A 17,357-nucleotide genomic window follows, 5' to 3' on the forward strand; every position below is an offset into this window, starting at 1 on the left:
TGATCAGGGAGCGCACTTCTCCCTCTGCCTGCTGCACCTCCTGCTTGTGTTCTCTTTCTCTCTCTCTGACAAATAAATAAATAAAATCTTTTAAAAAAAATGAAACACTTCTGATATACTAGGATGCCTCAAGGAGACTGTCCCAATTAAGGAAAGAAAGCCATTAAGTTAGAAATACAATACTAATTTACTGATCATGGATTAACAATAAACTAATGTACAAATTTTAAGCTGTCATACACTTGTATTGCATGTGAACATCTTATCTGAAAAACTTTCCCTAACAAATGTTTGTGATGTGTTTATTAAGTTTAAAGCACTGTTAAAGGTAGAGACTGAATGCTGGTAGGTCTAGAAAGGGAAGAACAGGAATCTAATTCAGAAGCATCTGTTGGATATTTTCACCAATTCAGTGGTAATTTTTATACCTCTTATGTAAAGGTGGTTTGGGGTCCTTTGTGTGACAGAATCTCACGTCTTTCATTTCACACTAGAGAGTTAGGCTTGCAAATATACCTTCATTTACTGTAATCTCCCCCAGGGCGGGCAAGCGTAGTGTGTGCTTTTTCTCATTATAGCCCGGGACGTGCGGCACCCAGCAGGGCTGAGTACATATAGGTGTAAGTAAGAAGATTTTATTAAAACAAACCACTGGTGTTGGGAATAGAGGATAAAACAGAAATGAAATAAATGTGTTTTAATTCAACTGGTATTTATGAAACAGCTATTATGAGCTAGTTCTGAACAGATTTTCTAAAGCAAGTTTTAGCCATCCATTAAAAAATCTTTACTGAGTACTATCTTGTGGTTTATCTTTCACAAGGTACTTTGACATATGTTGTGACATTTAATGTTTCCATATATATGTGATATGTAACAGTAATAGAAAATATACTTCAGCAATTTAATCAGAATATATAGGTACCTGTGTTTTATATATATATATATATATATATATATATAATGTATGTGTGTATGTTTGTGTGTGTATGTATGTGTTTACCTATGTTTTAGGTATGTAGTATCAGAATTAGGTTGCAAGGGATTTAGTTCCCATAACAGAAATATTAAAAAAGGGTGGCTAGAGGTATTCTTCTTTTTTTTAAGATTTTATTTATTTATTTGACAAAGAGACACAGTGAGAGAGAGAACACAAGCAGGGGGAGTGGGAGAGGGAGAAGCAGGTTTCCCGTGGAGCAGGGAGCCCGATGCGGGGCTCCATCCCAAGACCTGGGATGTGACCTGAGCTGAAGGCAGACGCTTAACGACTGAGCCACCCAGGCGCCCCGGCTAGAGGTATTCTGTTAAAAAATTAGGAATAAATCTCATTTTGAAGTCAACCTACTCAAGGAGAGTAGATCCTAATTTTCCTATAGATGAAATTGCCTTTAAAAATACTTGCTCTGTAGGTACAGGAAAACTAAATGTTCTTCCGCATGTGCCCTGGGCAATCACCTAGCCCAAGACACATGAGCATGAGGCCACAAGATTACCCTTCCTCCAAAGACTGATCTAGTGACCCTTGTGAACTTACAGATAGGAAGCGAAAAACTACAAAGGCAGCAGCTTTTCTTTGCCAGAAGTACCCTACCCACTCAGTGTTCCGCCTTCTGCATCTGTACTTCTGGATTGTTCTGATTGCCTTGCAGTTTATTCAGCTTATGCTTACAATGACAGGCCCTGCCACTCATTTCAACAGAGGATCGTACTTAATTTGACCTAACCTGAATGGGTTGCCAGACTGTGTCCTCCCCAGAGGGATTTGCACATTGTCTACTACAAAGGAATGTGACTTGTTGCCTAAGAAATGACATGATGCCTAAGGGTACTTCTAGACAAACGTGCTTCTATTCCTTCTTCCTGCAAACTGTCATGCTTCAGAAAAACAAGTAACTTGTGGCCCTGGATATGAATCATCAAAGAAGAAAAATGCCGTCATTCCTAGAGAAAAGATGAACACTTACCTTCACCTCTGGCCTGGAAGGGTAGTGGAAGGTCACATTATGGAATTCAATTTCACCCTTAATTCGATCCAACTTGTAACCCTCCTCTGACATGCAGTCAATGATGGGTTTCTGGAGTAGAATATAAAAGGAATATAGCTACAACAAAGGTATATGCATCTGTTGTCCATCCTGGTTTGAATTTGTTCATAAAACAGAACAACAACCAGGTAAAACACTGCACCAAAGGTGCTTCCAGATTAAATATTTATTAATAATAGTAATAATACTAACATTTACTGAGATATTAATATGACATATTATATTACTAGATATGAATAGTATTAGCATATCATATTACACACATAATATATTAATAGATAACCAAATATACACAAAGAATTAATACATAATTAATTATAATGAATATGAAGTACATGTCAATATATAATTGACATATACCTTCACATTAATTAAATGGAATCAACTTAATTATTATTACCATTTGTTGATATATTGCTATGACATATATTATTATATAACAATATAATAACAATATATAACAATATTATAATATGTAGTATTGATCTATAGTTATGTTAGTATATAACATATTATTATTATGTATTATTATATTATTGCGATACCATGGAAGAAAATTTACAATTGTCTTTTTTCATTTATGTGATTGTCACTATAACCTAACTAGACAGGTGATACGCTCAATTGTTCGTTGAGGAAGTAGAGAACTCTCAGAGAGGTTAAGTATCTTTCCTAAAGCCACACAACTAGTCAGCCAAGCTGGAGTCCAATAGTACTCTACATCTGAATACCTATCGTAGATGATAATTAAAACTAACTGAATGTCCTTAAGTGGTATCCTCAAATACTACCAACCTTTAGTGGTTATTCTGAATTTCACCTCTGTTGTTGTTAGTGTGAGCCTAATCTAGAATTTAAACATTCTAGTTAATCAGACAAGAATGAGGGCTACCCCCTGCCACCAGAACACTCCAGGGTCAGCTTCTTCTCCCTTCTACACTTGTGAGAGAAATTCATCATCATATCTCTATCTGGGGCAATAGTGTAATCTACTTTCTTCCTCTTGGGTCTCTCGTAAAGATAATAAAGTAATTTTTAAAGGCCTTAGTTTTTTGTAATAGCTTCAAAGGCCTTTTAGACTCATCATCTTATCTGAGCATATAATAACCCTAAGAATGAGGTAGAATTTGGATAACTCAATGTGTCTATGTGGTTTTCAACAATCTGTTTATACTGCAATATATGAAGCCCCAGATATAAAACAGATAAAGCGATGAGCAGTCTCCTCACGCAGGTTTTATGCTTCATAAATACTGAAGATTTAGGGGACCAAAGAAACACTTCCGGCTTTCCATGGCTTCCAGAGAGGAAGAACAACACATCTTGCCCGCTTCCTCCTTCTATTCTCAGATTTTGACTTTCTAGCTGGATCTCCAATGCGCTTCAGTAGATTAAATCCTAGCTAGGCTACCAGAATCCTTTACAAGCTTGTAGAAGCTTTCTGTCACAGTTAGAAGATAATCTAAACCTATGAACTTGGCTTTAAAGACCTGCATTATCTGGCCCCTTCCTCTCCCTCCAGCCTCTGTACTCTTGCTCACTCTGCTCAGACACACTGACCTTGTTTTAGGTCCTTGCATTCACCAATCCTTTTCCAACCAGAAGTGCTCTCTTCCAGGAATAGCCTCCCTGCCCTCACTTCCCACGCACGGCTCCTCCCCTAAACCTCACTTTGCATGGCTGACTCTCCCTGCGGTTCTCAGCGCAAATACTACCTCCTCAGAGATGATGTTCCCCTCACTTGAAGACTCCTCCCCTCACCCCAACCGTTACCACGCTATTTTATTCCCTTTATTGCACTGATATTATCCTAGCTTTGAATGTACTTACTTCTTTTTTCAACTTTTATTTTTCACTGAAGTATGTTTGGTTTCAGGTGTACAGCATAGTGATTCGACAATTACATTACCAAATGCTCACCAAGATATGTGTAGTTACCTTCTGTCATACAAAGTTATTATGGTATCACTGGCTACATTCTCTATGCTGTACTTTTCATCCCAGTGACTTATTTATTTTACAACTGGCAGTTTATCCCCTTCACCCCAACCCCCTAGCCCCCTCCTCTCTGGAAACCACATTTGTTGTCTGTATTTATGAGTCTATTTCTGTTTTTTTGTTTGTCCACTTGCTTTGCTTTTTGGATTCTCCATATAAGTGAGATCATATGGTATTTGTCTTTCTCTGTCTGACTTATTTCACTCAGCATAATACCCTCTAGATCCATAAACGTGCTTACTTCTTTATTGCCTGTTTTCTAGTATGATAAGAGAGCAAGGGCCTTATTTGTTCTATTTCACTCCTGCAGTCCCATCTCACTATGGGGTCTGGCTGATGACAGCCCCTATTAAGTATTGCTGAATTAAGGTCATTGTGATAGCCCCTCATTTTTCTTAACATTGAGGGTAAATTCCTCAGAACTTCATTTTTCTCCCCACCCCCAACCTGTTCATGGCCTTTACTTTGGCTTTCACCTACCCGGTCTATTGTCTGAAAAATGCTGGTGGCCGCTGCACGCCCAGTCGCAAAGGCTTCCAGACAAGAAGATGCATTGCCAAGATTTAAAGCTCCTAATAGAATACTGAGGAAAATCTGAAATGAAAAGAGACAAACATAGTTTTCGTGTGTTTTTGTCAATTTGTAAATAGTGCCATCATTTGGGCTATCCACGTGAGCTCAGATATTTCTCAGAAATATTCTTCCATGGGAGTTTGAAAGCTAAATAGCTCTTTCGAAACACCTGGAATAGTTTTTGTTCTGCAAAGTATCTCCAATTTTTCTATTGTTATGGTTTAAAAGACTACATTATATTTAAATGACCATCTATGTGTAGAACACGACACTACAAGAGTGTAGAACAGTATTCTACAAAGAAGAACATATTTTGAAATGAGTATGAGGTCTAAGCAAGGCAGCATACAGACACAAAGTGAGTTAGAATGGTGATATGATAATTCAGTTTGTAATATAAACAGGCTTATATAGTCTTCTGGTTAAAGGGTAACTGAAGCAATGAAGACAGCGATCAGCTTGATTGCTCTAGAGATAGGTACAAGCAATATAGGTTTGCTACTATATTGTTGCTACTAGTAGACTATTACTAGGATAACTACCGCTGTTACTACCACTACTACCTTTACTATTGTATATTTCTAAGTGCTTTACCTGTATTACTTCACTTAATCCATACAACAGAAGAGAAAACCAAGGTGTATGGACGTTCCCTAACTTACCCTACATTACAACATTTATTAAGTGGTAGAGCAGTATTTGAACCCAGGCTCTTGACTGACATTCTGTTTCGCAAACAGGCCCATCTGCTGCTGGTGGCATGCAGTTGGTATGGCGAGGTTCCTGGGCAATGCTGAGGAAACTGTCCTTTAACTCACCAACCCAGTCATCTCATTAAGTTAGGGGAAGGCGACTTGATCATGAGCAGATGTTCCTACCAAATAGCGCTCTGTGTTTATCAGTGCTGTTTCTAAAGGAAGAAGCAATGAGGCAATTTGTCACATGCCTCTAGGAGGAGCACAAGAGTTCTTTTGACCAAATGGGTGCTGGTCACATGATGCTTACGGGGGATGTTTCATTGACCACCATCCTTCATGGACCGGAGTTACTTGCTGAGCTGAAGATCGGCCGCTGCCTGAATGTAGTCTTCAGGCAGTCAAATGAACCCAGTCTGTGATGGTTTCCCTGCTTTCTTTCGATCTTCTGTCTGGACCATGAGACTCCTCAGAGCCTCCCAGCTACCTCCCTTCGTCTTCAGTAACCTCCATTCCACATATCATGATGATGTACACCAGTGCCCTCTTGCCTTCTCCCTGAATTCCCCGCTCCATGTGTGGGACAAACATTCCCTTTTCATCTTTCTTGTTCCTTGTCCTGAATTACACAAAGTAGTTCCTCCTATGGGCAGATTACTTCATCTTTCAAGCCCCAATTTCTTTATCTGTAACACAGGGGTACTAAAAGCATACACCCCATGGGACTTTTATGAGCATTAAATGAAATAATTAGTTTAAAGGTGATGAATCCAGTGTTAGCCACATAAATAATAGTGATGTTGAAAGAAGCAAGATTCCACACTTAGGAAGTGATACAGTGAATAGACAGAACAGTACATCTCTAAATTGGGTTAAGACCACATTTATCAGATTTCTTTCCAACTGAGCAAAGGAAACCTTCCACATGTCCTAGATCAGGGGTCAGGAAACATTTTCTATAACACGCCAGAGAGTATGTATTTTAGGCTTTTTAAGGCCAAATGGGCTCCGAAGCAATTACACAACTCTGCTATGTACTACAAAAGCAGCCATAGACAATAGTGAACAGATAATTGTGGCTGTGTTCCAATAAAACTTTATTTACAAAAACAGGCATCAGGCTGGGTTTGGCTGGGGGATCATAGTTTGCTGACTCCTGCTCTAGATTCTAGGTTGAATCACTAGGGGCCTAGGCTGAGGTTTGCAATCAAACCCTGCTCAGCCTGGCTTTGCAAATGTCTCCCTCGGGGTACTTAGGGAAAGAGTGCGTGGGACAGGACAGAGGCCTATACCTAGTATCATCACAATGGCTAGCACCCATCCCAACAGACCATCATTTCCCACCCCAAACATTTTACTCTAGCCCCGTGGACAGCAGCGTGGGAGTGCGAAAGGCCCGGGAGACCACTGGGGAACAATCTATCTATGGGTGTGCTGTGTTGAGGAAAAGGTGGCTCCTTGGAAGTCAGACCCAGAAGCAGGAAAACAGTGGTTAATGAGTCAGGCCCCCGGAGGCACAGGCATGTGAATTTATATCCCCCTCCATGCCTCTCAACACATATTTTTCAACCTCGTGGCTCCATTTCATTTTTAAGTGGTAGTACAACGACATCAATACAGAATGAAGTTTTGATATGACATATGGTATTTATATGAAATATGCTACTTAGTGCTTGACACCTTATACACACTGAATAATGTTACTATCTATTCCTGCTGTTATTTTTTATTATTGAGTCCTGAAACCTGGGGAGCACAACAGAGCAGCCTTCTGCACTCTTCAATTCCCTTTCATCTTCTCTCCTAATAGATCACAGGGTTTGTTTTTTGTCTGTGTACAGGTGATACCAATCACAGTCATTTATGTGAACCACTTACCATGTATGCTCAATTACCATGCAGCCAATAACGATTTTATTCATGAAAAAATATATTCGGTTAACCTAATTGTTAATTACTTTAGTGGATTGATAACACTCAACTCAGCTCATGTATACTCAGACTTCATAGTTTGCTACTCAGAAGTATGGCCAAAGATGTGCCTGCAAACATGACTGAGAGAAAGAGAGAGATGGAGGGGTGGAGGAAGGGAGGGAGGAAGAGAGAGAAAGAATAATCAATGATTATACTGTTAATGGGGAGGTCTCTCATTTTCCCAAAGGGATCTTTCTTAAGGTGTAAGCAGAGGCTTGTAGGAAGGTGTTGGAGTAAGAGGTAAGGTTAACAATTGATGATTAAAATGTTAGAGACACATAGTATGTCACATCTGCACATAATAAGTACTCTCTCAGCCCAATTATTTACAGAAGGTATAGACAAGAGTGGACACTTGAAGCTGAGGAGTGTCAGATTCGTTAAACAAGGAGGCCATTAGGCTGAGGTTGATTTAATGCCTTAGTAGCCTGCATGAGCAAACCAAAACCTAAGCGCAAATGCCTCAAGGTTAGGACATCAAGAACCTAAGGGCATCCAATCACAAATGGTCAATTAAGCTTCCCCAGGCAAGGCAACTGCTTAAGCCAGAGCCAATCAAATCACTGTTTTGCTTTCCTTCTGCCTCTTCTCTATAAAAGTCTCCCCCACCTCCCACCCCTGGCCTCTGTAGGTAGAGAGTGGCTTCTCATCACTTCTGGCTTGATGCTGCCTGATTGGAATTATTTTTGCTTAAAGAATCTCCTAAAAATTTTAGTATGCCTCAATTTATCTTAGAACCATAACACTGGATTCCTGCTAAAGAGAGTAACCAAGGCGTTTTTAAATTCAGTGTTTCCAACTAGAATTGTGTATTATTTAATTTTCAATTTACCAATTCATTCTTCCCTCTGAACTGTTATTTGGGCACACCTTTGTCCTCTCCTTGCAGTCATGGAATGACGGAAGGATGTCTTTTCTCAGCGCATGTTTTTCTGCAGAACGAGCAGATAGAAGCATCTGGGACTGCAGTCAACTGGTAAATGTTGAAAGTTCTTAAGAGTCATTAGACCAACAAAGATGAGGGATTTTGTAGTCAGGTTTCTGACCTGAAATACTTTCACTGGACTTTCAAATGTGCAAAGCTATGTTAGAGTTGTTAAGAAAGTGCTTAAATTGTAATAACAGCAACATTTTCCATCTATACTATCCATTTAAGGTTCAAAAGACACTTTAACACGTCTTATCATATTTAATTTTTTAAAACAAGTTCAAGTGATGCCAATTGTTCATCTTGCAAAGAAGAACTGAATTTTAAAAAGTTGTTCTTAGTGTATCATCAAGCTGTTAACGAGATAAAGTCAGTAGCTTAGATTGACTATGGTTTGACCTCACCACTGATAATCATTTGTAAATAAATACATTTATTTGTTTAATAAATTTAAACAAATAAATAAAATTCCATTCAACTTTCCCTAGAAATGTATTTATATTAAAGCAGTAGATCTCAAATTATAAGCTATCAGCTAGCAAATTTCTAGTAGATAAGATTTTGGCATTTTTCATTGTTTAATGAACAATGAAAATCTATCTCACCTAGAATCTTTTTTTTTTTTAGATTTTATTTATTTGACAGAGAGTGAGAGAGAGAGCTAGAGAGGGAACACAAGCAGGGAGAGTGGGAGAGGGAGAAACAGGCTTCCCGCTGAGCAGGGAGCCCGATGCGGGGCTTGATTCCAGGACCCTGGGATCATGACCTGAGCCGAAGGCAGACGCTTAACGACTGGGCCACCCAGGCTCCCCCTCACCTAGAATCTTGAGCCAAAATATTTTATTTAAGAATCATATATGAAACTGCTTCACATCTCCATGCTTTAAAAATTAATATACTTAATTACGGGGCACCTGGGTGGCTCAGTCGGTTAAGCATCCGACTCCTGATTTCAGCTCTGGTCATGATCTCAGGGCTGTGAGATTGAGCCCTGCATCAGGCTCTGCCCTCAGTGCAGGGTCTGCTTGAGATTCTCTCTCTCTCTCCTTCCCTCTCCCTCTGCTCCTCCCACCCCTTGTGTGTGCGTGCTCAATCTCTCCTCTCAAATAAATAAATAAAATCTAAAAAAAAAAGATTAATATATGTAATTAAATAATTAATAGGCCAAATGAAACATGTATTTCATGTTTTATCTCCCTGGCCTCCTGTGTGGGGGCAGGAAGCGGTGGGCACAAATGTAAACAAACCCAAATGGTCAATTTCATTCAAGGGCTCTGAAGGAAAAGTTCAGCAAGCCATACAAGAGAATAAAAGATTGGGTGAGCACGGGAGGTCTTACTGGGAAGGTGCTGTTGAGCTGAGAATTAGAACAATGACAAGAGTCCCACTGTTATGAGAGGAGCTGTAAGCTAAGGAGGAAAAACGTTGGGTTTGTGAGCCGGAAGAAGAGATTTCTCTGATCCTAGCCACACTCGGTTACCCTGCTATTCACTGCTAACATCCTTGTCTTCTATAGCATTGTCATTAAGCATTGATGGGGTTGTTTAATTATTGCCTCTCTTCCCCACTGATCTATAAATCACACCAGGAAAAGATCACATTTCTTTTGTTCACTATTGAATCCTCTGTGCTGGCATATAGTAGATGCTCAAAAATTCTTGAAAGAACAACGGAAAAAATTCAGAAAATTAAAGCAACCAAGGCATTCATGATAGCATGGCTCTAGCACAAGTGAACAATAAAATAGGGTCGTATTACCTGTTCAGTTGAAGATATTATTGGCTTGGTATTTTAGTAACTCATTGTGTTTCACAAATACATCCATTAGCACATATCTTGTACTATTATTAAGCTTAAATACATGAGCTATTAATTTTTAGCTGAGAGATCCCTGACTTCCCATTATCGTGGCATATTATCTTTTGAACTCAGTCAGAAAATCATTGTTTTACAGCTATAGAATTTTTAGTTAAGCGGAAATCATTAAATCACTGGTCTCATCAATTCAAATGCTCAGTGTTCCTTTACTATAAAATGTGTAAGCATTGCTTGTTTCTGCAGATGGACTCCATCAAATCGTTGCTGTTTTCCTCCCTCAGGCGCTAAATGAATAAACAAAATGCCTTAACTGTAGGTTTTTCCGAGATTCCAGCAGGAAAAGTTATGTTTAGGTCAGTAAGATCAAAGTACCTGGACAAGGGTTCCTGGCGTATATTCTCCATCCTCTAGGACAAGTTTGGAGCCATACCAGAAGGCCAGTGCATAACAGAGGAAGATGAGACACCACATGAATCCAGTAAAGAATCCCATCACGATCCCTTTTCTAATTCCCCAACGCTGGGCAAACACAAGATTTTTCTCGTACCTGTGAAGAGAAAGCATTTGTGTCTACATCGGCAGCAGCAGCAGCTCAAGTTAGAATGTTTAAATCAGCCACAATGCTGTGCTTTTACTCAATGGTCATAAAAATCACCCCAGACACACAGCAGCTTTCGGAAAAGAAAATGACAAACTTCCGTGTAGTTATTTAGCTTATTTCAACCTGGCAATGAAATGTGTTGAAGGAACAATGCCTAACCAAACCTCACAGCTGATTACTTCTTGGAAAAGAACAGTGTGAGAAAAGTGGGAACTTTACCCCAAGAGAAAAGAATTTTCAACACAAATGTTTGGACGTGAGGGATTTAGTACTATTTGTGCTTGGATTGTTTTTACCAAGTCACATGGCATGCTTTCTATCAGAAAATGATGCAACTTTTTCCCCCAGGTTCAGAACCAGTGTTTGCACCAACTCATCTCCGTACACTCACCCATCTGCCCCGTGACCAAGAATGCTATGTTGTAACATGACCGGTCAGGTTCACAGCCATGGGATACGGATAACTATGTAGAAATTCAATCTAAGCACTAGGCTGCAGTGATTCTATGATCTAGCCATTAATAACTGGCATTGTCTTGAAGTTCAGACATTCTGTAACTGCCTTCCTTCATCTCAAAAAATATTCATGGAGAACTTTTAATATTTTGCAGGACAAAGTGAAGGTCTATCCTATGTTCCATTTTCAAAACATTTACAAAGCTGCTATTAATAACAATAATGAGTATCTTTTGTGGTGGAGGAAGTATGCTACTGAAATTTTTTGTGAGAAACTAGGTAACTTCACTCTATAAACCAAAAGAAGGAAAACAAACAAACAAAAAAAAAAGGAAAAGAGAATAGAAATTGTAAATTCTATTCTCTTTTTTATTTGGTAACAATTGAGACTGACATCGTCATACTAGATCTCAAACTCATGAAATAAGAATTGAATTAAATTGGTGGCTATTTTATGAAATCAGTACCTGGCACTGGTACTTAAAAAATACTAGGTAAGAGGAAGAATTAACAAAATCAAATTCTCAACAACTGTGTTGTTTGGGTTTCATTAAGAATTAATCTTCTGGAATGATGGTCTGTAATATACCAACGCTAAATTTTCTTTGAGTAAATGGAAATTTCATCAGACTTTATAAAGAGCATGTAGTACAGTAGCTGAATAAAAGACACTGAATAAAAATGTGGTGAACTGCATTTTAGGTATCTCGCAGCAAACAGTGTTATGGGCCATGAGGTATAATATGCATACATACCATGAGGTATAATATGCATACATATGCATACATACACACCACCAGAGTTGAAATAAATCCCTAACCTAAAATGGCATTCTAAAAACCTCCAACTACAATGTTTTCAAAAACACACAGCTAAAGGCTTGGGGGTCCTTGTAGTGCTTTGCCCAACTAATTACTCTCAGCTACCTCTTGAATAAAATCTCTCTCACGGTAAACAGACCAAGGTAAATCTGCCACTTTGTACAAAATAAGGAAGATTCAGGGTAGTAGGCCAAACGACGAAATTCAGGAAAGTGGCGGACGTTTCAATAAACCAACCTTTCAACCTCTTTTTTTTCACCACCAAAAGCAGCCACCGTTCGCATAGATGAAATGACTTCATCAGCCACTGACCCTGCTCTGGCATAGGCCTTCAATTCATAGTCCGTAAACTTGGACACACTCTAAAATTCAAAAGAAGAAAACAAAACCAGGGAATTAAGTAAGTCAGTCTGTCATTCAGTGATTCATTTAGCAGAGTAAGTACGTGGTGTGCTTTCGTACAAGACTAGATTCTCGCCGTTAACGGTGTTCACGGAGGAAAGAATCTGGTCCAAGTTTGACCCGTGTTAAGCCCCATCCACGAATGTCTGGTTGTTAGCATACCAAAATGACTTCTTTAGAAGTCAGCCTCAAAAACCTCACAGAGTAAGTCCCCAATAGGGAATTCTGTGAGACCACAGTGTTTCATTCATCATACTAATGAAGTTTGCAGGTGACTCCATATCACATTGCATTGCTATTGACCACAGGACGTTTGCACAATTTACGGACAAACACCAGAGACAGAGACTGGAGGTTAGTCAGAGTATATAATTGGGAGAGAAGTCCTGACCATACAGAGGCTCATGATACTGCAGAGGTAATTGCACAGGAGAAAGCTCCAGATAAATATTACACCATTTTGACTCAACTGTAGGGGCTCAACTAACTAGTTTTGCTCTTTACAAAAGGAACCAAAAAGACATTACACTTAATATTTAACAAATTACTTTTTCTAAAATTGGACTTGGACTGAGTTGTAATTAGAATTAATCACCAAAGAAATCCCTGGCACAGATGAAGATACCAGAATGAACAAAAGCAAATATTGTAGAAGTTCGACTAACTCAGAAATCTAAAATATATATAGTACCCAGACTAAAGGAGTTTATCTTCCAAGTTTTTCCAAACTTTTAGCAGCTTAACTCTTCTCAAACAAAATCTTAAACGGAATTCTAAGATATAAAATAAGTAAATGTAGTATTGTTACAACAAATTTATGTCACAAGTCCACACTTTATAAAAGTTGTGAATTGAAAAGGCAACAATAGGGAAAGTAGGGCTATTTTCATCAACATGAAAATATGAATTTAGGTGTTACGAATGACGTTACAGTTTTTACCACAATCCTCTTCTAATTTATTTCTAAATTATGTATTGACGAAATTAAGTAGTTGTGAATATTAATAGTTTTACTGTAATTTAATGTACATTAAATAATCTCAGGATACTCCCATTAAATTGATACAGGAGTTTAAAGATGTAAATTGGAAAATATTTAATGATTGTTCATGATTCTCATGGTAAATATAAAAGTTAGACGCAGGCATACAAAACCCACAATAACATGTAACATGTCATATATTTTGCCCGCTCTTACTTTTTTTTTTTCCTTTGGGTCCTGCTTTTGAACTGCTTAGTGAAGTTGCTTATATCATTTTATACAAACATGCACAGACTTGAATTCAAGAAGAAACCAGTGCAGAGCTACAACATTCCAAATCAGTGACACATTTACAAGAACTTGGAATATGGGCACTTGAGATAGCAAGAGAAACCATGCCCTAAGCCTGTTAAAATCAAGTTACCCAGGCTACATCTCCACTGTGTTGAAATGTGACATCTGACTCATCTGAGTATGAATATTAACCACAGGTTTGAGGAAAGAAATTAAGTATATGGGGGCGGGGGGAAGCTGAATCAAATGTTCGCAGAATCCCTGAAGATCCCCCACGGATGGTGAGGCTTCCCTGGAGTGAAGCTTGAGAGTGTTTAGTAGGAAAGACTATCAAAAAGCTCACACGTTATGGTGGATTGGAAAAAATAAAAGCTAGTGTCTCTCGAGCAATTAATTCTGTGCCAGATGCCACACTAAATTCATAACATGGATTATGCCTTAAGTCATCACAATGACCTTTATCCTTCTCTTCAAGATGAGGAAGCTAAAGTTTTGACAAGCTAAATACATCTTTCTTGAGCCAGATGGTAGAGTCAGGGGCTGACCTATTGAGAGGAGTGAGCTCTTTGCCTTTGTCAGTCTGTACTACCTGGGAAACATTTGAGTAATATAGCCAGTCGATTGTTGAGAATATTTTGCTAGAAACTATTATGGAGATTGGTTTCCTGCTGCCCAATGATGGGAGTGTATTCAGCTTTCCACCTGAATTCTATTCTCATTTACAGCAAATTATTAGTTTGCCTGATCCTGTGACCTGCTATCTGATGTGTCTGCTCTAAAAGTATGATATAAGAATTTATTAATCCTTGGGAGTGTTTTCTAATGGATGACCCAAAATTCCTACTCCTACACTTTTTCTTGGCCTGCATGCCTGGGGAATGGGGATACCGCTGGGAATGGGTCAAGTGACCTCTTCCTGAAACTGATCAGACTGCATGGAGAGCACAGATGTGAATGCAGAAATCTCCTTTATGTGTTTGTTACTGATCTGAGTACATCTGTTGGGCCTTTTTGAAGAAAACATCTGAGCTTGGGAGACCATGGGAAGCAACAGGCATATGAGAGAGTGGATGGGGATTTGGAATCAGGCTCCTTTGTATTTGAATCCAGTTTTGTCACTCACTAGCTGTGCAGTCCCAGACAAGTCTCTTTACCTCTCTGAGCCTCCATTTCTTATGTTTAAAATGGCATTAATGCTTTATAAGATTGTTGTAAAGATTAGAGATAATAAATATGAAGTTCCTAATAGTGCGTGGCAAAAGAGTAAATGCTCAATAAATGTAGTTGTTATTGTTATTAATACAATAATAGTTATGTTATTAAAATATCATCAGTCCCTGGATTGATGGAATGTTATTTGATACTGAGGAATAACCAAACAAAATAAATCAAAACAGTGATAAATAATATTGACTAAACATACACAGGAAAAAAGAATCAAGTTTCACATTTCTGGCTGTTTCTCAGGGCAGATGTCCTGGAGAAAAGTGATAAGACATTCTTACCAGACCAATGATGGCCGCTCCAATCCCGATGAGAGGACTCACAGAGATAATGACCAGGGTCAGTTTCCAACCCTGGTAAAATCCCAGCAGGAACCCACAGATGCTCGTGGTCATGCGCTGAATGAAAACGGCCATTTGGTCGGCAATGGCATCATTGACTTTGTTAATATCCCTAGAAACAAGAGACTTGGATCACTAAAACTGAATTTGGTCAATTCAAATGCCTTGTTGAGAAATCCCAGCCTTTCCCTTCTACTGCCATCTCTGTACCCCATTGCCTAGGAGAAACATAACAGCCTTTCACATGTGAAGAAACCTGCTATAGCTTGTGAGGCCATCAAGCCTCTCCCTCCCTCACAGCCAAGTAAAGTTTTCCTCAACCCAGGTTTGCCAAATGGTGTCCATTCAATGTTGACAAAGACTTTCAGAAACCATCTTATCCGTGCCTTTCTTTCTTATAGTTCATATTCTTGGTCTGTCCTGAAGAGCCCTACTTTCCTTCTTTATACCTGCTAAATCCTTTCAGCCTCAAGGTGCAACCCACACACTACCTAATTCATAAAAACCCTCCAGGAAAAACTAATATCGTCCTCCCTGTGTTTGCATAGCAATGTAATGAGTCTGTGTTTGTGTGTGTACGGGTATATAATTATTGCATTCTGCTTATAGGCAGTATAGAATAGTGGTTAAGATCACAGACTGTGGGGCCAGACTCTGAATTTGAGCACAAGCTTTTCCTGGGCAAATTACTTAAACTTTCTGTGCCTTAGTTTCCTCATCTGTAAAACAGGGATAAAGACAGAACCTACCTCAATGGGTTGTAATGAGGATTAGTTAATATATATTAAGTATATAGAAGAGTGCTTAGAGTATAGTAAGCTATCAATGTGTCAGCTTTGTTTATTTATTTGCTTGCAAATTTTATCCCTCCTACAAGGCTGTAAGTTCCCTGAGATCAGGAGTTGTGTGGTTTATCTTTATGGCTTACATATGGTAAGTCCTCTAGAATATTGGTTGAATATAATTACATTAAATTCATATTCCTAGGAACATTCTCATAATCTCTTGTTTAGATGGAGCAAACAGGGCTTAGGACTTAATAGCAAAAAAAGGACCTAAGATATTACCCAGAGATTTGACAATTGTATTCCAGCAAGGTTAAGTATTTATTCAAAGTCACAGTAAGTAAGGGGCAGAATGAGTGCTAGAATCTAAGTATCCCAACATTCAGTCTTTGATCTTCACTATACTACACACATGGGACCTCATGGGACTCCAAAGTTCAATTCAATAGGGTTCAATTGCTTCTAATTACTCAGGGCTCTTTCAGAATACTTGGAGGAGGAAGGGAAGGGGGGGCTATCAATCACCCCAACTGGTCTTTAGGTATAAACCAGATTTAAATCCAATTGTTTAGTTTCAATCTTTCTCAAACTACTTTGGATTTTTTTTTTTTTTGGTCTTTGTTTTTATGTGCAGAAATGGCCTCAACAGACAAGGCAAGATAATTCATTCTAAGTACATTGTTTTTCCCTATACACACATGGACTGTGACATCTCTCAGTCTCTCTTTTAGAGGCCAAATAGCCCTACTTCTTTAAACTCTCTTCTGTAATCCTTCATTTCTAATATTTTAATCAAGGGCCTACAAACAAAATTGTAGTATCCTGGCTTTCAATTGTTAATGATCATATCGGATAAAGCATTACCTATGAAAAAACATGCTACCCGTAAAAGCCCAACTTAAGAGACAAAATGTATCCAAAATAACTGAAAATGTGTTTCTAATTGTTATTTAATTTAGAAACAAGTGTTCTATGATCAAAAGCGGACACATATATTAAAACCTCCTACCAGCCACTTACTCAGAAAATCTTGTATTCAGCTCTCCCACGGAATTGCAGTCGAACCATCCTATTTCCATTCGCATTACTTTCCTAAAGGAAATTTTTCTCATTTTCTGTATCTGACGAGCTGCAGCAATCACCCAAAAGCATATCTGAAAATGGAGCAAGGATGTTTGGCATTGTGGTGTTAAAAATATTCATTCATTCCTTCTCTTTTCAGAAGAAAATACTTTCAATATAAGCCTTGAGAAATAGAGGAAAGTGATTCACAGAATGCCGAGTCATGGGACGTGCTGTGTGAGCTCAGGCACCTGCTGCTGAAAGCGGGGTGAGCAGAACAGCTGTGGCCAGGGAAACCGGAAGGTTTGGGTGTGAATTTGGTTTTGCCACCTGTAGATCTAGCCTTACCAAGCTTCAC

The 17,357-nt window shown here is 38.7% G+C and overlaps 1 protein-coding gene across 4 annotated transcripts in view; it reads right to left on the reverse strand.

Moving 5' to 3' along the window:
• The window catches only part of ABCB11 (ATP binding cassette subfamily B member 11), a 90,419-nt gene that overhangs the window by 45,031 nt on the left and 28,031 nt on the right, over positions 1–17,357 (reverse strand). For all 4 annotated transcript variants that reach the window (XM_027590503.2, XM_027590501.2, XM_027590502.1 and 1 more), the window contains 6 exons: positions 16,958–17,091; positions 15,093–15,264; positions 12,147–12,271; positions 10,404–10,578; positions 4,524–4,637; positions 1,965–2,075 (listed from right to left, as the gene is read on the reverse strand). In XM_027590503.2, the coding sequence (XP_027446304.1) occupies positions 1,965–2,075; positions 4,524–4,637; positions 10,404–10,578; positions 12,147–12,271; positions 15,093–15,264; positions 16,958–17,091 (831 nt within the window). The remainder of the gene's footprint in view (positions 1–1,964; positions 2,076–4,523; positions 4,638–10,403; positions 10,579–12,146; positions 12,272–15,092; positions 15,265–16,957; positions 17,092–17,357) is intronic.

Source organism: Zalophus californianus, chromosome 3 (assembly GCF_009762305.2).
Source record: "Zalophus californianus isolate mZalCal1 chromosome 3, mZalCal1.pri.v2, whole genome shotgun sequence".
Taxonomy (NCBI): domain Eukaryota; kingdom Metazoa; phylum Chordata; class Mammalia; order Carnivora; family Otariidae; genus Zalophus; species Zalophus californianus.